Source organism: Phodopus roborovskii, unplaced genomic scaffold (assembly GCF_943737965.1).
Source record: "Phodopus roborovskii unplaced genomic scaffold, PHOROB, whole genome shotgun sequence".
NCBI lineage: Eukaryota > Metazoa > Chordata > Mammalia > Rodentia > Cricetidae > Phodopus > Phodopus roborovskii.
Window position 1 is genome coordinate 1,420,549 of NW_026126511.1, and position 22,621 is coordinate 1,443,169.

General features: G+C 44.6%; 1 protein-coding gene across 2 annotated transcripts in view; it reads right to left on the reverse strand.

The window, feature by feature from the left end:
* Positions 1-22,621, reverse strand: part of Pcca (propionyl-CoA carboxylase subunit alpha) — a 281,942-nt gene that overhangs the window by 46,271 nt on the left and 213,050 nt on the right. For both annotated transcript variants that reach the window (XM_051195193.1, XM_051195192.1), the window contains one exon: positions 15,840-15,893. In XM_051195193.1, coding sequence (XP_051051150.1) covers positions 15,840-15,893 — 54 coding nt within the window. The remainder of the gene's footprint in view (positions 1-15,839; positions 15,894-22,621) is intronic.

A 22,621-nucleotide genomic window follows, 5' to 3' on the forward strand; every position in this document is an offset into this window, starting at 1 on the left:
GTTTTAGTAGCTATAAAACCCCATCCCGGAGGTGCCTGTCTATGACCACTGTCTGCAACAGGACTCTGAACCTCACGCTACTAATGCTTAAGGTTAAGTGATTCTGCTGTGCTAGGCTAACCTGTGCAACGTAAGATACCCGGCAGCATGCTAACCTGCTCTGGTAGCAGCCCACCAGTGGAGACAACCAGAATGTCTCCAGACAGCCCAAATGTCCCCTTAATAACAGAGTGACTACTCTGGAACACTATATTACTTCTCAAAATATTGTAACACTTAAACATGCGTCACATCTGGATCACCTTGAATAGCTAGGGTACACTGTGTGTCTGTCTGTCTGTCTATCTCTCTCTTTCTCTCTCCCTCCCCATAATTCACTCTCTCTCCATCCATCATCTATCATCTATCCATCCACCGATCATCTATCCATCCACCGATCATCTATCCATCCACGGATCATCTATCTATCCACCATCCATCCATCCATCTATCCATCCATCCATCTATCCATCCATCATCTATTCATCATCTATCCATCAATCATACATCTATCCATCGTCTATCCACCTATCTAGCATCTATCCACCCATCCATCTATCCACCTATCTATTTGGGGAACAGTACTGGGGCTTGAACCCAGGGTCTCGCACATGCTACTATTAAGCTACACCTCCCTTTCTGTACTTTCTGTTTCAATACAAGGTCTCACTAAGTTGCCCATGCTGCCTTGACCCTGGGATCTGCCTGCCTTAGCTCCCTAACTAGATGGGATTATATACATTCATGCATCACCAGGCCTCATTTGGCTAAGGTTTTCTTAATTGAGAGAGAGAGAGAGAGAGAGAGAGAGAGAGAGAGAGAGAGAGAGAGAGAACACCTTTAAATCAAACTGTATGTTTAAAGTAGTTTTCTTGGAAAGACAGTATTACCTTTTATGGAAAGGCTCTCCCACCAAATACAGAAGCAGCTGGCCGAGGAAGCAGAGCATTGGGGGCGGCCTTTTGCAGCATTAGGCATCAGGTCTCAAAAGTCAACTCACAAGGGCCAAGGGCCTCTCACCTGGTATTCAGGCATCACAAGGGCAGGCAAAGGGCTACTGGCAGAAGGGAGTTCCAAGCCCAAGCTGCCTGGTGCAGAGCCACATTTTGGTCTAGGTTGCTGCTGCTATCTCTCTCTTCCTGATACAAAACCAATTGGTTTCTGCAGGCTCTTTTTTCTTTTTGTTTTTAAAGTTACTATTTATGTGCATGTGGACATGTCTGCGTATGCCACACGTGTCCAGAAGTGGTTGCAGTTATCCTACATGGGTGCCAGAAACCAAACTTGCGAGCTTGGGAGGCACAGAGGTTCTTGTGTTTGCAGATGACAAGCATTGTGGGAGCTAGGATATTAAATACACAGGGCTCTCTCTTCAAAGGGAAAGATGCATAACCTGTTTTCCACACAGAAGGCTGGGAGTAGATGTGGTTAATAGCCTGTGACCTTCGCACTATCTGTGTGGCAGAGACCACACAGGATCCTCCCGTAGATTCTAATCGTGAGCTTGTCAATCTATAGAACCACTTTTTAGGGAAGGTGTTACATGTACTTTATAATAAACAGTTTCGACGTAGTCATGTCTGAAGTTTTATTGTGCTCACAGGATTGAGTTATTTATCATCAGGAAATTTTACACCAAATCCTGCTGGTCTCAAATATGACTAAAATAAACTTACTCAGGGTCAGACTCGCAAAGTTTGACCCAATAGGCAACTGCCTTCTTACCTCCTATGAATTGTTACTCTGTTGGTGTTCACAGAAGACCTGCTAACACACAATGAAAGAGCAGCAGGCGCTCTTAACCACCGAGCCATTGGCCCAGCCCTGTTTCTGAGGGTTTCTAACAGGTATTGTTATGTCACGTGCAGATGAGTAAGAGAGCTGTGACAGAAAAGGGGTGGGACAATCCTTTGGACACGGCGAACTAAGACAGTAATTGTTAGAATTTATACACTAGTCATTTCCCTTACCCCTAAATAAGGGAGAGATTCCATTTCAAACAAGGTCAATTTGCAATGTCATGGTGTCCCTGAAGCCTGATAATTAACTCGAGTAATTAGCACTGGGACCCTAGAATCACCTGAACTATCTCACAATTTGGAACATGCACCATTCAGAGACTATGCTAGCTTGGGAAGGTTACCTCTCAAAGCCATGCACCTGGGATGCTGCCTACGCTCTCACAGCTTGGTTACCTCTTTGGACACCCTGCCACACAGGCTCATACCCAAGGGATAGAATGCCACCAAGTATTAAATGCCATACAATTGAATACTAGGTAAGAGAATGGAGGAGACCCTCACAAATACCCGTGAGGGGATGCTGGCAATGTATTCTGCATTACCAGGAGGACTTCCACAACACTGAAAACCAAGTAGGAGTAGCCTCTTGGACAAGCCGTGGACCTGCTGCTCTCGCTGTTCTGGTAAGCAGGGATGGTTATCCACCCCTTCAAATGGTAGCAAAGAACCAAAACACGCTCGAGCGTCACACAAACTATGATTTGCCCTACTATTCCATGAGATCTGTCCATGGCGGATGTACAACAATGATCCGGTATGAGGTGGACAAAAAACGAAACCATCTTCTCAAGCTTCCGGATAGCTAAATGTTAACTATATTCCTAAGGCAAACCCAACATCAGGCTAGGGTGGTTTGCCATTTCTTTGCATAAGGTATATCTTCATATGGCCACAATGGGAATATCATACATTTGGTACTTGATAGGCTCCAGATGACAAAGACTCTACAGATGCTAACATGCATTAGCAAAATAGGAAAGAAACTCAAATCCCAACTATCGAGTGTTTCTACGGCTATTGGCTCTGCATTAGTCATGGCTTTACAGTGCCCTGGATTTTGTCATTCCACCTGAGGAGACGCTCTAACGTCTCATTGGGAAAGACCAGGGATGCTGCTGCGCATTCTACTGCACACAGGTCAGCCCGTGACAACAGGTGGACTGGAAACTCCTACTTTAGACCCAAAGTGAAGGTGATTGCTGTGTGCAGGTGCAAGACTTGCAATAACTCAGACTGATTCCGACTTTGGAATCATAAACAAGCACTGGAGATACAGCTGATGGCTGTGAGTTTCCATATGCTTAATTTCCCAGCATGGTCTTCCTTAGCTACAAAACAAATAAATAAAGTGGATACCATCAGACTATACTCAGTCAAATTCTTGGACACACTCTTCTATTATAAAACACATCCTAGGACATCATTTACATGTTTGGTTCAGTACACTCCTAGTATAAGGTAGTTTGGTATCAGCTTGCTCAACTTAGTATTAGTTATAAATTATTAGAATATAATCCAAATACTAGTCAGTATACAATTAAAAAAAAATCTATTGTGTAGTGGTGGTGGTGTGTGTGTGCTGCTGTGTGTGTACACGTGTACCTGAGTGTAAATGCACTCCATGCATATGTGTATGTATATGTATATGTACATGTACGTGCATATGTACATGTATATGCACTACATGCCTGTAGTGCCGTCAGAAAACAGCATATGACCATCTGGAAGGGAAGTTACAAGCCGCTGAGCTGCCGTGTGGGTGCTGGGAACGGAATCAGAGTCTCTGCAAGAGCGACTAGTGTTTTTAACCACTGAGTCGTCTTCCCGGGCCGGGTCTTATATTTCAAGTAGTTTTATCTAATATCAGACCTCTCAGCCTCTCCGGGAACCAGATGTGGGAAGCTGTGTTTCATCCGGCCATGCTCATGCACGGTCAACCTGAGAATCACCGACTCTGGTCTGGTTTCTAGAAGAAAAGTGTGGACGTTCTGCACCACCTGTAGATTGAGGTACAAGAAGTAACCTACGGGCACAGAAGATCAACACACAGAGGCATAGAGACCTAAGTGGCCTAAATTGCCATCGCTTCCACATTAGGTCAATGTGACAAAATCTCTTAGCACCGTAATGTTCTCTCTAGCAGAAGTATTTCACTTTTGCTAGTGTTCACACAAAAGGCACCAAAGTCTCCTCCGGTGAGGACCTGTTCTTGGTGTCCTTACTCTCTTCCAGTAAACAGATGCTAAGCATCCCGATGTCTCGTGGTGCATGTACTTAAGTGTGTGTTTGATGCTGAGGACATGGTGAGAGATAAAATGTTTTGGTGTGCTAAGAAGCCATGACAAAAATTTGGCTTCGTAATAAAAAGGTTTTCCTTCTGAATTTTTCCTGTAGACTAAATCCCAAATTGTGAACTCAACTGTGCTCGGGATTTCAGGCAGTGATACGTCCTTAAGCAAACAAGAAAAGGAGTGGGAAACACAGGTCAAACGAAGCCAAACAAAAGTGGGAAGGCCGTAGAGAAAACTGAGCCACTGCATGCGGATTACCTGCGATTTTTTTTTTTGTTTGTTTTTGTTTTGTTTTGCTTTGTTTTTTTTTTTTTTTTTTTGCATTTTACAGTTTCTTTTCTTTCTTTCTCCCCTGACCCCAAGATAAGAGACAGGGTCTGTCTGTGTAGCCCTTGCTTTCCTAGAACTCGCTATGTAGACCAGGCTGACCTTGAACTTAGAGATCCACCTGCCTCTGTCTCTCGAGAGCTGAGATCAAAGGTGTGCACCACCACTGCCTGGCACAACAAGCAGTTTCTTATTCAGACTTTTACCTCCATAGAAGTGGGAAATGTCATCTTGTGGATGAGAAAATTGAGAACCAGAAAGGTTAAGCAATTTCTATGGGTACATGGGACAAAGACTCAAATGCAGAGAGGCAAGCTTTGTGCCTTTTTCCTCCCGACTCCTGCCTGTCCCAGTATGAACCTGGAGCAGCTCATGGATGTGTCTGTGAACATGTAAATCAGTAATTACCAACATTTTAAAATGGCCAGTATCACAAAGTGTATCACGTGATTCCTTCCTCCTCCCTTTCTGTGTGTGCATGCTGTATGGTATATTTGTGTATAGCGCATGTATGTTACTACGTATGTATGTGTGCCTATGAACACACATGTGGAGGTCAGAGTAGGACATCGGGAGCCTTCCTTTATCTCTGCCTTACTTCCTTGAGACTGCGTCTAACTGAAATAGAAGCTTACCCTTCTGTCTAGGCTGTCTGGCCACCAAGCTCTCAGGAACCGCCTGTCTCTACCTCCTGAGGCTAGGGTTAGAATTACATGAAATGTTAGGCTTGCATGTAAGCCATGCCCAGCTTTTTACATGGGGGGGGGGGGCGCTGGGGATTTATCAGGTTCTCATGCTTAGTAAGTACACATATCCACTGAGCAATTTTCCCAGCCCAGGGTTTGAGTTTTACAACAAATTTACAACAAATTTTACAACAAATTCTGTGACCTGTTCATCTTACAAAGTGAATGGAGCTCATGTATGTAGAACAATTAATTCTAAAGCCCTGTAGCACCATACACGTTGTGGATAATAAGCTATTTATTAAAACTGATTTTGTTCTGAGGATTTGGGCAATATTTGGAAAATGGGCTCTTGAGATACCTTGAAATAAGCAATGATCCCTATAAGGATTGAGACACTATGATGTCATTAAACAGCCACACATAATTGAACTAATTCAATTATAAAGTCATCATCCTATGAGTGTAGAGGGTGGAAGCTTCCCTTTTAGATAGGGGGACTTCTCCCCAAGCTCCTCTCTTGTAAGGCCACTGCACTTACTGCACAGCTTTGGGCCTCACCGATGAGGATGCATGCCCATCCCTGGCCGTCTTCCTGATCCGCACATTCGTGTGGCCCTTACATCACCTCATCATGCAGTCAGTCCATATTTGGCCTTTCAGACATAATGCACTCAAAGTCCAGCTTACTCTCTACCTTACAGCTTCTCTGTGGGGTGCTCTTCGGCCTCTGAGCCAACAGACCGATGACATTCAAACAATCTAGGGGGACAGTGACCCTCCTCTTCCAAATCTTTCAATGAACCACAGAACCTAGAGAACACAGACCAATCTCCTTAGTTTAAGTCTATACCACCTAGATTCTGCTAGCCTACTCCCCCCCTCCCGAACAGACCTCTGTGCGTCCCCCACCCCTCGCTCCTTACACATTCACTAGCCGACCTGCTCTTCCTTAAATGCCTGGGCCTTTAGGCTTAAACTTATTCTCAGCCATCTTTACCATGAGTTTTAAAACTGTCTGGTCCTTTGCAGATCCTGATCCTCTAGCTTTCTGAAATGCTTTTCTCATATGCAAACTTGACTCATCCTTAGAGTGGTAGCCTAAGCTAGCTACCAGGAGTCACATCTCCTTTCGTGCCTTTATCTGAGCTCTAGAACATTCCTTCATACCATACTTGATAGTCACCAGCTACATCCACACTGTATCTCAGAGGACAGCCAGCTAACTGATAGCAGGGACAGATAGCTTCTTTTTTGAGTTGGAAAATAAGTCATCTAACAGATGATGTATCAGTGTAAGGTCATAATGACGGGCAAACAGAGTGTAATACTTCATCGTAAACCGTGATGTCTAATAAGATACAAAGTATGGCTCCTGTACTCTCATATTTACTGGTGTCCAGCTAATGAAATGGCACACAGGTTCTTCATTGTTGTTTGTTTTTGAGACAGGGTCTCTGTACATAGCTCCAGTTGTCCTGGAACTTACTATGTAGACCAAGCTGCTAGTCTCAGATACACAGAGATCCATCTCCCTCTGCCTCCAAGGGCTAGGATACAGATTCTTAGCCAGAGTCATAGGCTCTGTAGCCTAGAGTGAGTGAGTGAGAAAGAGACAGAGACAGAGAGACAGAGAGATAGAGAGAGACAGAGAGAGATAGAGAGAGACAGAGTATATGTACCAGTACATGTGGAAACCAGATTACAACCTACAACCTTGGGTGCTATTTCATTTTGTTTTTTGAGGAATAATCTCTCTTTGGGATGGGGCTCATTAAGTAGGGTAGGCTGGCCAGCAAGCTCAGATACCTTCCTGTCTCTGCCTCCCAGACAATGAGTTTACTAATGCATTCCGCCGTGCCTGACTTTTTCTGTGGATCCAAACTTGGGTCCTCTACTGACTAAGCCATCTCCCCAGCTCTTTAGATTTTTCAAATATTAGGTTTTCCATCAGTAAAAGGAGGGGAAAAAAAAAGTAAGCTGAGCAGTGGTGGCACAGGCCTTTAATCCCAGCATTCAGGAGGCAGAGGCAGGCGATCTCTGTTGAGTTGAAGGCTAGGCTGATCTACATAGTGCGTTCCAGGACAGACAGAGCTACATAGAGAAGACTGTCAGAGGGGGAGGGTGAGAGAATCTGAATGAATGAATGAATGAATGAATGAACGAACGAACAAATTAGCTCATGTCTCTGCAGCTACATCAGCCATCACCATACAATCACAGAAGCTTTTTTTTTTTTGGAGGCGGGGGGGGGGGGGAGATAGGGAGGTCCAGATTGGCTTGAAAACCATAATAAAAAAATCACAGTTCCCTGCCTCGTCTGCCCGAGCACTAGGGCTGGAAGATTATACCACCATGGCTGGTGCCAGCATGTTACCTTAGGTCAGAGATCAAGTTACCATCATAGTCCTTCCTAGCACATGGCAGACAGGGCACCTTTGCTGTCAATGCATCACACAACTACGTATTCATAATCAAGCTTTTTTTTTTTTTTTTTTTTTTTAAAGCACGGCATGTCAGGGCCGGCAAAACAGCCTGGGTAAAGGCTCTTGCCAACAATCTTTATGACCTGAGTTCGATCGCGAGGCTCACAGGGTGGAGGGAGAGGAGTGAGTCCCAGAAGTCTTCCTCTGACCTCCACAAACGCAGGGAGGCATGTGCGCCCAAACACCATCACACACGTAAACACCCTAAGTAAATAAAAGCTAATAAATAAAACGGTAAGTTAAAAAAAAAGAATACAGCAAACCAGCCTCAAAAGAATATATACCAAACTCGCGTTCCAAGCGTTCATTCCCAGACTGGAGAGCAATATCCGTTACATGAAGCGTGTATCACTGCAGAAGCAATGCTTAACTAAGAGAACACTTTAAGCACATGTCATAAAGTCTTGTCTACACTCTGGCTCGGACTTTGTAAATCTGGGGGGAAATGTAGGATGGGATGCTATAAATTTACTTGTTAGCCGAGTATTATAAAAATACACACATCTGGAAAACTTCTGCAACCTGCCACTAACTGCTCTGGGGACACCTGCTTTCTGATTCAAAATGGTGAAGGATTAGGGTGGGGAATGGGACCAGTTTGTCCCAACAGAGGAGGAGGAGTGAGCCTGTGTGCATGTGTATGGCGAGAGAGTATATGTAGTGTCACGTGGGGAATACTCTGGATCCGCTCTCAGGCACTTACCCCTACCCTTACCCCATCATCCTTTTTCCTCTATCCAGGGAAAGTGGGCATCAACACAAGTGGTTGGCAAGTCCCAAGAGAGCAACCCAGCTCAGTGCTGTAAAGAGAGGAACTTGGGTAGAAAAGTATAAGCAGGTAGGACTCGGGTGGCCACAAAGACAGGCTAGAATGGGTACACAGTTGCGTGGTAAACCAGTATGTAAGAAGTGGCTACAAGCTATCATGTCATTTCTGATACCCCACAGATGCAGAGAAAGGGACCAGAGAGAGAGAGAGATGCCCTGAGTCAGACATCTGTGGACAAGGAGCACTTTATACAAGGCGCAAAAGGCTGGCAAGCCTCTCTCTCTCTCCCTCTCTCTCTCACTCACACACACACACACACACACACACACACACACACACACACACACACACACATCTTTTGTGTCTGGTGATACCCAGGCACAAAAAATACATCGCATACCACTCCAAAGATGAGCATGGGGAGAAACAGAATAAAGGTGGTTCTCATTTTCTTGCAATTTGACGTTCCGACAAATGGGAGGCTGGCTGTTCTGTTAAAAATTGAGCACTCGGAAGTGAATGTTTAGACATTTTTTGGTGATGCTTCTCTGTCTCTAAATATGAATGATGCGGGTTTGAGGCCTGAAATATCAGATGACAAGATGCAGCTCCGGCTTCAGCTCTTGCTAATTAAACGAATCAATTAAGAGGCTTCGGCGGCAACCGTGTGGCTGCTGTTCGACGGCAGCAATAACAGCCCCACAGGGAGGTCTTTCGCGGCATTAAAATGCTGTCCTCCACAACTCCATCTGATATTATTAGAAATGGTTATTTCTGTCTTGCTGTCATATTAGTAGCAAAGGCAAATTATGGAAATATGCAAACCAGGACGGTCCCAGTATGAGATCAGGTTGGGTTTCCAGCCTCCGAGGGAACAACTGCAGAAACTCCAGAGTTCCCCAAAGTTCCTTAATGGAACGGATAAATCTCTGAGCACAGCATCCATTTACAAGCTACGTTAGGGTCACATATTTACATTCTTTCCTGCTAAGCTGATGAGATTCAACTAGATGAATTATCATATTAAGTTTACCCTCCTGAGTTAAACTGATGGAGTTCAAAATTGTTTCCGATGGTTGTCATTAATCGCTGTTACTTCATAAACCCTTACTTTGAAATCTAATTGTGCTAGTGTGCCAAGGGTCGAATTAATAGACTCCTTAATGGTAAATCTTTGTAAAACATGTTTATTCTACTGATGTTATCACTCAAGCTTTCAAGGCTAATAAGAAATAAAGTATATTTATTATCAATAAAAACTTAATTTAAAATGTACAGTTTGAGATTCAAAATTAGCTTTGAGAACTTCAGCCACCATTTGGTTTCATTAAGATCTCTGGCTGAGTGTCAAAGACAGAAAACTCACAGTTCCTCAAGCTCTTGGTGAACATCAACACCATAGCTACCGAGAGGCTGCTCGGAGAATCGGTGTGGTCTCTTCAAGGTGGGGAGAATTGGTCTCAGTGAGGTATGCTTGCCTTATACTTTAGTGCTTCAAACATGAGATAGAAACAACGATTAGAATGTAAATAATGAACACATCGGTGACTTCCACATTCCTGAATTAAAAGAAAAAAAATTATCCTCGTTGCTTAGTGTAAAGAAATTCTACTTTAGCAGAACACTGCACCTGATTTGGGGTTTCTTCTTCGGGATTATCCTGATACTTATGTGTGGCAGGCAACCTGTTATAGGACCAGCTAATGCAGAGTCACATTGTTGGAACATGGTCCCACATGTGAGAATTCGGAGAGCTTATGAGAAAGCTCCAAGAAAACAAGACAAGGGTCTTGTAACCTCAGTTTCTTCACAAAACGCAGAATTATTCTTGGGTCATGCTCTCCTGTCCCTCCCAGGTGTAGAGGATAGAGCTGAGTTTACTTCGGGTTATTCATTGAACTGACTTATCAGCCCCACTCTCCCAAGGCCCAACGCCTTTACCGCAGTGCAAGTGGTGCCGGGAATCAGGGGCCCTGCAGTGGACCATAGGACCCCCACAAGGAGGCGAGTGTGCATAATGAGGCAGAAACCAGGGAATATTCTGCCTTATGTCAAGCCTGTACACTATTTTTTAAAGGAGGAACACAAGCATTAAAATCACAACTGTTATATCAACTGCAAGTTGTTTATTATTACAATTCCTGGTTTCCAGAAAAAAGGGGGATTTTAGATAAGGAGGTATGGGGTAGATTCTGGAAGAGTATTGTAAAGGCACATAAACAAGGCCTCACCCTCCCTGGGGAGTGGATCAGGGCAGGGTCGGTGGGAGGAACGGGAGGATGGGAAAGAGAGGGAACTGGGATTGATATGTAGAATAAGATTGTTTCTAAATTAAATAAAAATATAAAAAAATAAAAATAAACAAGGGGGTCCCCATTCAATTTTGGGTGGGTAACTTGAGCATTAACTTGGACTGTTATCAAAATACTTAAGGAAGATAAGAGGGTATTAATCATAAGGAAGAGATGGCTAAGTCTTTGAATGAATATAAACAGGAAGGGAAAAAGCATCACTGGTAACCATGCCTGAAGTGACTGAAGCATGGGATGAGGAGTCTGACAATTGATGTGATCTTGAATTCTCTCCACTCTTTGATGAGGACTTAGGAGAGCCTATGAAAATGCTAACTTTACAACCTAGGCAAGCTAGGGCATGGCAGGAAAAAGGAATTAGTTTCCCAATACTTTCTCAGCCTCAGAGCTGCCCTTGGTATTTCCAATGCACTGACCAATCTATCTATTTAAAACTCTAGAAGGAGAGATGGCATTGACAGCCCATGAATATTATTGAGAGGCAAGAAAGAACTGCAGCTACTTGAGTCCAGAATCGTCCAGAATAAAAGAAGCATTTGTGTGTGATGTGAATCCTTCAAGCCTTTATCCTTACTTATCTTCCCCAATAAGTTGTCTCCTCGGGTCTTACAGTACAAGAGGACAAAACTTTGGAATGGATTTATTTACATCATAAAGGCTGTGAAATACTGACTTCCCTCACTCTTCTCGCTTAATTAGTAGATCAGGCAAGAACATGACGTCAACAATTACATGGTTTTGATACTTGCTGTATTGTATTACTCTTAACTATCAGTCAGTTTTCACAGAACTCCATGAATTTTCAAATTTCATTTGCAGATTATTATGGATGGATAGGAAATGATTATCCAATTAGTAAGCTATGAGATTTCCTCATACCAACTCAATTTGTGATTACAAAACTTGTCCAGCCATCTCCCATTCCACGGGTAGATACTTATCTTATTGTTGGCTTATCTAAGGTCATAGGAAGGATTCATGATCCAGATATTCACCAATCTATTAATACTTCCTTTTCCTCAGCCAAACCCATGGAAAAGGCTCTTTTGATTCACCTATTACTGTTAATCCATAAACCCTTGACTATCGGTTCAGATTCTGCTTGTGTTGTAGGATTACTTCTAGCAATAGACTCACATGCATTCTAACCTCCCTGGTCTTATTGCAGCCAGAAATAAACAGCTGATGCATTAACCTGCCCTAATTTTACTTATCCAGAAGAAAATTACAAAGGAGTATGCATCTGTCATTGCACATGGATCCACTAAAACATATGGATTCCTCTTCAGCTTCTCTGGCCCCCAGACCATCAAGGACAATGTCAGAGGGTTGAGGAGACAGTGAAAGTCACCAGAAAGATAGAAAACCTCCAGCTAAAGGGCAAAAGGAGATATTGGCCATATCATTAGAAGTTATGTCTGCCCACCCGGGGCCAAGTTAAGGCCCTGTGCACCAAGGGAGAAATGAATCTATGGATGATTCTGTGCTTGTGACTGGACCTTGGGGCCACAGTAGACTTCAATTCACTCATCTGAAGAAGGGACTGCATTTAATTTCCCCGTGGGGTCTAAATCACTTCCTATTTGCATAGATTGTCATCATCATCATCATCATCATCATCATCATATTGTGTTCCTAAAGGGCAAGTATGGGTTTAGTCATATGGGTCTTTTTCCAAGCTGTTCTCCTGATCTTTCTAACTAATATCATAATAATGTAACGGATATAACTGGGCAGAGTTTGGATCCCTGTTCTTGTTGGCAGAGTATCACATACGATGCTCCCAGTGTACTAATATTTTTCATTATGTCTATAATTTGCTTATTTATAGGATGCTCATGCATCAAGTGACCATTAGGCTCGTCTACAACAACTCAAATCAAAACCACTCTGGATATCCTGCTTTTAAAAGATAAAAAAAGGGGAGAGATATCCAAACATGACCCAAGAATGGAGTCATGTGAGGAGAATTCTGAGTGCTTGTAGGGGAAAAAAAAAGCTTCAAGAAAACAAGATAAGAGTCATATGACCTCCGTTTCATCAAACACGGACTTGTTCTTACGTTATGCTTCCATGTCCCTGCCAGGTGCAGTAGATGAGCGCGAGTTTACTTCAGGTTATTCGTTACAACTGACTACCCCATAGGACTTTAGTCATTTATTGTTGCCGCTCTCCCTCCCAGGTCCTGCTAACTGCATTTGGGAAGCCGGAGGAGAATAGCCAAGTACAGAAACTGAAGGTAAAAATGTACACAACACACACACCCAGGTCAACTGTGGTTCTCCAGACATGCGGGCATACACGTACCCTGAACAGACCACCCCGTTCATCCAGAAGCCGATTTCCACTGTACTGAAGCCATCACTTGGGTAACTGCCCACTGTGGTTCAAACGGCACGGCACAAAGGAGAGGCCCTTCGCTTGCCCTGGAAACCGTGAGCTCCTGCTGTAGAGGGGGCAGAAGGGCAGATCTCCCACTTCTCCAGTCCCTACCTTTCGCGTGGGTTTACGTAAATGGGCACGAGAGCCTATAAACTGAAGGTGGCCTTTCAGGTTTGTGGGCTGTGGGCTGAGGTGACCTGGGCTGACGCAGACATGCACCCCTGCAGGGACGCAAACCTCCATGAGCTCCTGGCATTTTCTTACTGTGCCGAGAGGATGAGCACGCCCAGCTCTGGAGGCTTTGGTGTGTGGGAATTGGGGTGGAGTTAGAGGCTGGGTGACACTGCCTGCTGTATGTATTCCTGGTTCCCTGAGCTCGCTGTCCCTCCATGAAGCCTGCCCACCATGTGGTGCTGGCATCACGCTGCCTCCTTTGCCTCACCTGAGGGATGTGGGTTTGGGGAGATAGTGACCCCAGAGTTACAGTCACATCCTTTTGTAGCTTATGAGTCAGAGCTACCAGAACCTAACCCTTCCACGCAGCAGGACTTGGTGGTGGAATGCTTGCCCAGCACGCAAAAGGCACCAGGGCCCATTCTCTAACATGCAGAAACAAACAGAAATGCAGGCTGAGTCAATCCCTACCGCATGAGTTTGGGGGACAGGCTGGCCTCAACATCCTTCCCTGTCTTCACTTGCTGGGTTCTGGGTCTGAGGCATATGCCCCCACATCTGATTACATTTGAAACGTACCTGTGCAATTATGTAGTTATATTTATGTAATTTGTAATACTTGTATTAGCTAATAGCTAATGAAAACAGGCTTTTTTTTTTAAGCTGCCACAAAGTCTAGAGTCCAACAATGAATGGTATCAGTTGTTTTTTCCATCTTAGTGACGTAACAAAGCAACTCACAGAGGCGACTGAACCCATGGCCTGTGGCTGGATGTAGCTTCTCCTGCAATCTTCTTCACAAAAGGAAGGAAGAACTCTAGATCAATCTATGCTTACTACAGTCCACCATCATCAGCCCTGCCCCCCATACTGATCCTTCAGTGCTAGCGACACACACAGAAAACACAGTATAGTGAGCCACCGTGGGAACGCCACTGCATGAGGAAATGGGATTGCTCTAGAAATAAAGCCCAAGACTTATGCAGAGTTGCCCATCAGCAGAGGCTGAAGCAGCAGCAGTGGCCATCCGAGCTTGAGTGCTGGGAGCAGAGGACATCCATACAGAACTCTGTGCATACAAGGAGGAATGTGACATGTCACCGCGCACTGACAGACTGTCATTCAAATGAGCTGCCCCATGGAAGGCACACTGCCCTATTCTAGAAGGAGAGAGCTACTGGTACTAATTCAGACCCCTCTAGAGCAGTGGTCCTTAACCTTCCTACAGCTGCGACCCTTTAATTGTGGAGTGACCCTCAACCATAAAATCATTTATGTTACTACTTCATAATTATAATTTTGCTATTGTCATGAATCATAATGTAGATATCTGTGTTCTCCAATGGTTTGGAGGGACGGGGCTGTGACCCACAGGTTGAGGACCACTTCCCTAGAGGATGAATACATACTTATATGATGGTTAACTTTATGCGGCAACTTAGCAAAGCCCACGTACCCAGATACTTGGCCAAGTTATCTTGGATGTCTCCCCACATGGCTGTAATATTTTATAACAGCTGAGTCTGAGTAACGCAGGTTACCTTGCAAACTTAGGAAGGCATTATCCAATTACTTGAAGGATTTCATGGGGACCAACCCGGAGTTCAGTGAGAAAACCAACTATGAATTTGAACTGTGATTTTTCCATGGGATATCAGTCTTTTATCTTCCTCTGATGATCTGGGATTTGCAAAGTCTCTGCAAGTGTGTGACCAAGTCCTTAAAACAAATCTTGCTTGCTTTCTTTTCTATGCATACAGGCACATTTGGAAGTTCACACCAATAAGCATATCCTATTGAGTCTCATAGGACTTCTCAAGCCACACATTAAAATAATATTCCGTTTCTAAATGTACTAAGTAGAACAAGGAAAGGGTAGCCGTGAACCTAAGGTTAAAAGCTTGTGCTACACTGAACAGGGCCCTGCCTATACACAACGCGCCACATATATACATACACCTATGCATCATACATGCATCTCTATACATAGACGGCAGAGCACTAGGACATGAATGTCCATATCTCACTGCTACAAAGTCACTACGGTATTTCCCAGGCCACAGGCTTTGCTAACACCCTCCACAAACGCTCAGAGCGGAGCTACCAGAACCAACTTCCATGTCTTGTGTACGTTCCGAACAAGTGGCCTCAAAGACGTAAACAGGTGTGCTGCATACAACGTAATAATTCATAGGAGAACACACAGGGACAAACTCTAAAGCATCAATAGAAAAGCAACATATTTATAGTATGCTGTGGTGATATCTTGCTTCTACAAATAAAGCCTGCCTGTACAGACAGACAGGAAGTGGGTAGAAACAGGTTAGCAGGGAGAAACAAGAACTCGCTCTCTTGTCTACTGAACAGCTTAGGAGACCAATTAAGAATTCCATCTCTATACAATCACCCAGACCTCTATAGGTAGCTAGTGACAAGCTCCACTCCGGCTCCTAGACAGGTTTTATTTGTACAAGCAAGATGTCACCACAGTGAAGGGGAGCAGAAACATGGGAGAAAAACCAAACACGGTTCTCTCTGAGCAAGAGGGTACACAGTATTTTTCTTACTTACCACTGTGCCAAGGAACTGAATGCTCATGTTTCCACCCGCTTCTCGAGAAAGACACTAAAAGAAAAAAATAGTATAGAATGAAATTGTATCCACTGGGAGGAGGGGGCGGAATGTACTGAACATTCATAATCGGCAAACAAAAATCGCAAATCCCCATTAAGCACTGAGTGAGTGGATAAAAGACAGGCAGTGCTTCCACACCTAGAGCACTTGGCTTTAAGGGAACAGAGCATCAAAAGCACCAAGGCCAGGCACAGAGAACACCTTGGTCAGAAAGTCTGGGTAGGTGAGCCCAGGGATGGCGAATCTGTTACTACCACAGGAAGAAGGGCTGGGAGGAAACCCCGTAGTGATAACCGGTGTGGGTTTGGTTTGGGGAGTCTAAAAATCTAAAAATTGACCACGGTGCCAACACAGAGGACTCTCTGTGAAACCATTTGAAATAAAACTCCAACTGGCGAAATACAGTATGCAATACTTTAGTGGCTACTGAACTGAACTGCTGTTTTTTTTTTTTTTAAAACAGCAATGACAAGACCAACGAGGTGGCTCAGCAGGTAAAATACAGCTGTGCTCGCCACACGTGCCTGACCACCCGGATTTGGTCTCTGGTACCCACTGTGGGGGACAGGACCGACTCTCAAGGCTTGTAATTTCACTTCCACACAGGCAGCATGTTACACATGTGCCTCTACTCACACAGAAACACACAATAATTGGTAGTAACAATGAGAACAGTGAAATTCTTTTGAAAGAGAAACAAAAAGAAAAAAAAGTTGCCCCACACTAAACATGTATCACCATATTACTCAAAGCAAATAAAGCATTGCTATTACTATCTTACTCATTTGAGCTTTGAAAGACAGAGACATTCGTGGAAAGGAGCCGCTAAATGGTGCGTGGAAGACGGTTACATATTCCTCAGCAGCCTCACCTGCAATGCTGTGTGTTTAGTCCTAACCTGCTCTTTCAAGTCCCCTGCGCTAGTGAGAGAGAAGCTGCTAGTGCAGACGAGAAAGTTCTCAGTAAGCGCCGATAATTTTCAAGGGTGGCAGTGGTTCTGGGAGGTAAATGGTGTTTTAGTTACTCATTGTTATAAGCAAATAGCTGGTGGGAAGCGATGCAAGGAAGTGTTTGCTTGGGCTCAGTTTACCACGGTGGTGGAGACACAGCAGCTCTTGTCCGTGATGGCAGGAGACTCAGACCCCAGCCATGGATTGGAGCTACCCGTTTAGGGTCAGTGGTCCCCCTCAACTAATTCCTTCTGGAAACCCTGACAGGAAAAAAAGTTCTTAATCCAGTCAAGCCAGAAAATCAACACTAACCACTATAGAGCATTGGTGGCTTCCGGTGCACTCAGAGTGTTGGCGGCCAACTACACTCAGAGTGTTGGCGGCCAACTACACTCAGAATGTTGGTGATTCCACTGTACATTCAGTCCCCTTTCAGAAGCAGAGCTTCATTAACACAAATCTCCAAGATTGCTACAGTGATGGAAACTGGAGGATCCTCTAGAGTCATACTGAGTCCTGACTCCTTCACGATGGGAGGTCACAGAGATGAGGAGAAAAGAGGTTTATAGCAAAATATGTTTCTCCCCCCCCCCACTGCAGATATGACCAACAGCTTAACACCACATTGGTCTTAATAGCATGTTCAAGGCAGTGTGGTATGCAGTAGGCAACATTAAATTCATATCATCATTTTGGCCCATCAACTTATTTCTGTGGATTTATACTAAGTGGGGGGGGGGAGAAATATTATTTAAGCGGGAAAGCAAGGCTACAAAAAAACATCAAAGTGCAGTTCACAGAACCAAGAAATGCCAATAAAAACAATAGTTAATCTTGCACACAAGTTTTGGTGCATGCAGGAGCTATTTTAAAACTTTTTGAATACATGAAAATTTGAATACAAGTTGAGTGACCTTACCTGAAATGCTTGGAACCAGAAAGGGCTCAGATTTTCTTAGATTATAGAACGTCTACAATCTCTATCAGTTAAGCATCCTTAATCCAAAACTCCAATATACAAAAAACACGTTGGAGCATTTGTAATCTTTGCTTGAGTGATTGGGGATACTCCCTGTGTAATATATTTTAATGCAAACAGAAGGGAACAAAATAGTATGTTCAGAATAAGATTCAGAAAGAAATTCTAGAAAGTAGAGCTTCTGGGGGAAGATAACATTAGAAGACAGCTGTGTGTGATTCTGAGTCAGGGTAACAAGAGAGAAAAGAAGAACACAGGAGTCATAACAGAGATGACAGGGCAGGAGGAAGGCCATAGACCATGTGTACTAAACCATTCCGGGCCCCATCTCCCGCCCTGGCTCTTTCCAGGCCATCCTGCCGGACCTTGTGGTCTGATGCGGGGGAGGGGGGGGAGGCTCTTATACAGCGTCTTTCCCCCTAGAGATGGGAGTTCAGAGACGGGAGATCAGAACCCCAAGTGGAGATCTGAGTGCTTTACTTGCTTCTCTGTCTCTCTAACGCACTGGGCTTGGACATGAATGAAGCCGGTCAGAGAACCCAGCTGCAAGGCTGTGTGGACGGCAATGGCTCTGGTAGGCAAAGAGAAGACCGTAAAATGCACGCAGCCCTGATGGGCAAGTAACTCCTGAGTGGCACAGGCTCAGTGATGACCGAAATGTAAAGAAAGACGAGATTGAGTGTCAACTGTCCACGAGATTGAGTGTCAACTGTCCACCTGCTTCACGCTAGTATCAGAAGGCTCTGAAGTAAGCCACCACGACAGTTTATTATTTTTTAAAACATCTTTCCTAACTTTCTTAAAAAAAAAAGTTAGCGGGGGGGGGGTGTACTAGCTTTTAAATTTTAAGTTGTATTTACCTACTTTATTATTCAATCAGAACTTTATCTAGAGCCCCTCTCTCCCCTTTTCGTTTCTTGTTTCTTAATGCCTCTTCAATTTCATTTCGTTCATTCGTACATTCACAATGTATTCTCTCGTGCTGTGCAATGCTGCCAGCTTCTGTGTGTGCACGTATGATGTGTGCTTGTGCCGTGCGTGGAGGCCAGCGGTTGGAATTCCGTGTGTCTCCCTCAGTTATGCCCCTCACTTTGTATTTTGAGGCAAAGTCTCTCCCTGAACCTGAACCTGAACCTGAGGCTCGGTGATTTGGGTAAGACTGGTTAGGTAAGCCTCCAGCCCCATGGCAGAGAGAGGCAAACCACTGTGCCTGACTTCTGTGTGAGTGCGTGGGGAATGAACTCAGGCCCCCACGCTCTTCCTTTTCTGTGGTCACTGTGGAATATTAAACGGCTTTCAAGGCCTCACCCGTATTCGGTATCTGGTTAAGTTTGGCACTGCCTATTCAGCAGCTAGCTTCCTCCTCTGAGTGATGCCTGGTTTGTGCTCTCAGTGAAAAGGAAGTGACGGGAAAGTTTATATAAATTTTGGACTAGGAACAAGCATGCAAAGTTGGAGGAAGGGTGAGTAGTTCACTGTGGCCACAAGTAGGTACAGTTAAGGACAGCTGAGAGATGAAAGTGGCAGGACCAGGAAACTGGGAAGTCTTAGAGCCAGGTCATGTCTGACCTCAGGGAGGGAAGGTACGGCCTGTGCATCCAGGCAAGCTTCTTGTGTGTTTGTCTGCCTCTCTGCCCCGCCCCCGCCTCTCTGCCCCACCCCCGCCTCTCTGCCCCGCCCCCGCCTCTCTGCCCCTCTCTCTTTGTCTGCCCCTCTCTGTCTGTCTGCCCATCCCTCTGTCTGTTTGCCTACCTGCCCATCCCTCTATCTGCCTCTCTCTCTCTCTCTCCTCCCTCTCTCCTCTCTCTTCCTCTCTGTCTGTCTCTGTCTGCCTGCCTGTCTGTCTCTCTCCCCGTCCCCTCTCTCTCTGTCTGCCTGTCTCCCTCCCCCTGCGTCTCTCTCCCTCTCCCTCACTGCCTGTCTCTGTCTCTCTGTCTCTAGCTCTCTGTCTCTCTGCCACTTGAGTCACATTCTCAGATCTTATCTATAAACCTCTTGTATGGCACTGCTTTGGAAAGATTGATGGTCTGCAGTTGAAGACCTACAATTGCCACACCACTAGAATCATCCTCCATTTTAAGTCTGAAAGGTGACCTCATTTTGCGGAGGCAAGTAAAATATAGGACATTAAAAAGTGCATGCTCCTTTTGTATGGGATGCAGCACCTCTAACAGATGAACACATGGCCATTCCTTAGATGGAGAGTTCTACATGGACCAGGAACATGGGTCATGTCCTTTAATGCCAACCACAAACAAGGCAATGGTGTAGACATGGAGGTTATTAAAGACAAAAGCAAACAGCACAGCCCCGAGTCAGCCTTTGGGACAGGCCGTCCAGAAGTAAAGGTTTGGCTGCCGAACTTAGAACAGAAACACAGTCATCAGAAAGTTGGGGAAGGAGTAACTGAGAAAGTGGAGAGGTTGGGTGCAGATAGCAAGCTGGCTCTCGGGTGGCTAAGGCAGTGAGAGCCAGCCCTTGCCCTCTGTTGTCCTAGTGAAGGATTTCCCCAGCTGTGCTTAAATTTTCTTTCCTACTAGTCTGTATCAGAAAGCCACAGGAATAATATGTCATTTCTAAATGTCAAAAAGACAACAAAGAGCCTAATTTCAAGTGAAATGAACAGAAAAGGGTTATGCCCACGATCCATATAAACTTATCAAAGAGAAGCACAGAAAAATAACCCCACAAAAAATGATATCACAACAAAAGAAAAATGCCAAACAGATGAAAATCATAATCCGAAAATGAAAGACATTATCTCCTAAAAAGGAGACAAAACTCAAATACTTTAAAAAAGAAGAAATAAAAATTTAAGCACAGCTGTGGAAATCCTTCACCTAGGACAACGGAGGGCACGGGCTGGCTCTCACTGAGAGCCAGCTTGCTATCTATCTGCACCCAACCTCTCCTCTGTTACTCCTTCCCCAACTTTCTCATGGCTGCGCTTCCAAGTTCAGCAGCCAAACTTTTACTTTTGGACAACTTGTCCCAAAGGATGATTCGGGGCTGTGTTGCTTGCTTTTGTCTTTCATAACCTGGCAAAAATAAAGGCCAAACCAAAGCAAATAAAAAACAAAATCATCAACAAATAGGCATAACCACTACTGCCACAAGACTCATGGTGAGGTCGTCTACACTTTGTGTCTTCCCACACCTTAGATCCATTTTGTCTGCATCTTTTTAATCAATACCCTAAAGAGGAGTTGAATCCCACACCCAAAGGCCTCCTTGGCCAGCCGCAAGGCCACCTCAGGTTCCAAGTTTTTCTCTCACTTCCTTGATCATGTCTGCTATCTTCATCTCCTCACATTTATCCACACTCTTGCCCTGTGGGATTCCATCCAGATCCATGCTTTTCTCCCTGTCCCTCCATACCTCCTACTTTTAAATTTAACTTTAACGGCCCATGAGACGGTTCGACGTCGTATCTGATGATGTGCGTCTGACCCCTGGGCCCCAAAAGCAGAGAGCTCACTCCCACAAGTGGTCCCTAACCTCCACACACACCATGGTACATGTACACACATACACGTGTGATAACTTTTAAATTTAACCTTGTATGCGTAGGACCTGTGCACAAATGCTGCGCTCCACATATAGCCTAGAATTCAGTGTCTTCAGATGATTGCATGTGACTACAAAAAACGCCACTATGACACACAGAACACCTCTACTACCTCACAGAGAACCCCAACCTCCTTGGCGAAACAGCCAGGAAACTCTGCAGAGACAACAGCTTGGGCGTCTCCCCTTTGCATTTCTTTAGAGTTTCAAGATTTTCAACCCATGACAATCCTGTCTCCCCACCCCCCCACCCCCAGCAGCTAACTCTGCAGGTCGGCTGCCCTCCCTTGAATTCATGCATCTTTCTGCCTTGTCCTACACTCACTCCAATTCATGGGTTTCATGTGACAGGCCCATGCTACTGTGAATGGCCTCCAAATTTCTGTTTCCGACTCCAATCCAGGACACATAGTCAATTATTTGTACTAACCCTTACATATCTAAAGCAGCCCTCAAACACGGCAGCATCCGGACATAATTCTTGGCCTGCTTCTTTCCATAGACCTCATCCACCACAGCTCTCCTACGTCTAAGTAAGCAAAAGTCAACACTCGCCACGCATCCTTAATTCTGTGATTTCTTCACATGAAGTTGTACGTCTGCCAATCTCTGGTGCCCCACGCCCAGATTATCCTCCAAATTGTTTCACTTGTCTTTGTCTAACAGGATACAGCAACGTCTGTCTGTCTCTGGCCAAGGAGTTAATATTTTAGGCTTTATGATGCCATAGGCAACAATGGGGACACTATATAACTACCTCGAGAATAAGAAAGAAAACATTTATTTTTAAGCAAATACTCTTGGCGGGGATGGGGACAAATTCAAAATATAATAACCAAGCACAATTTTTATAATGCTGGTTTACCACTGTCAGTAACAGATTTTTAAGTAATAATTTTATTAATTCTTTGAGATTCCATACAAGGCATTTTGTCCTTTCCCAGATCCTTTCCCACCTCTCTACTGTCTTCCTGCCTCCCCGCCCGTCTCTCTTAGCATGCCATCAAGTCCAGTTTGTGTTGGCTGACTACTCCTGGGCACAGGGACTGCCCTGGACTGTAGGTGATATGTTATCACACTGAGAGGGGGCCTGTTTTTTAAGGAAAGCTTGAATTGATTCACAAAGAGATCTTTATTTAAAAAAAAAATCACATGGGAACCTTCATGCATAAGATCCATCTTTACAAGAGTTTTGAGCATCTCATCTCTACTGACGTTTGGGC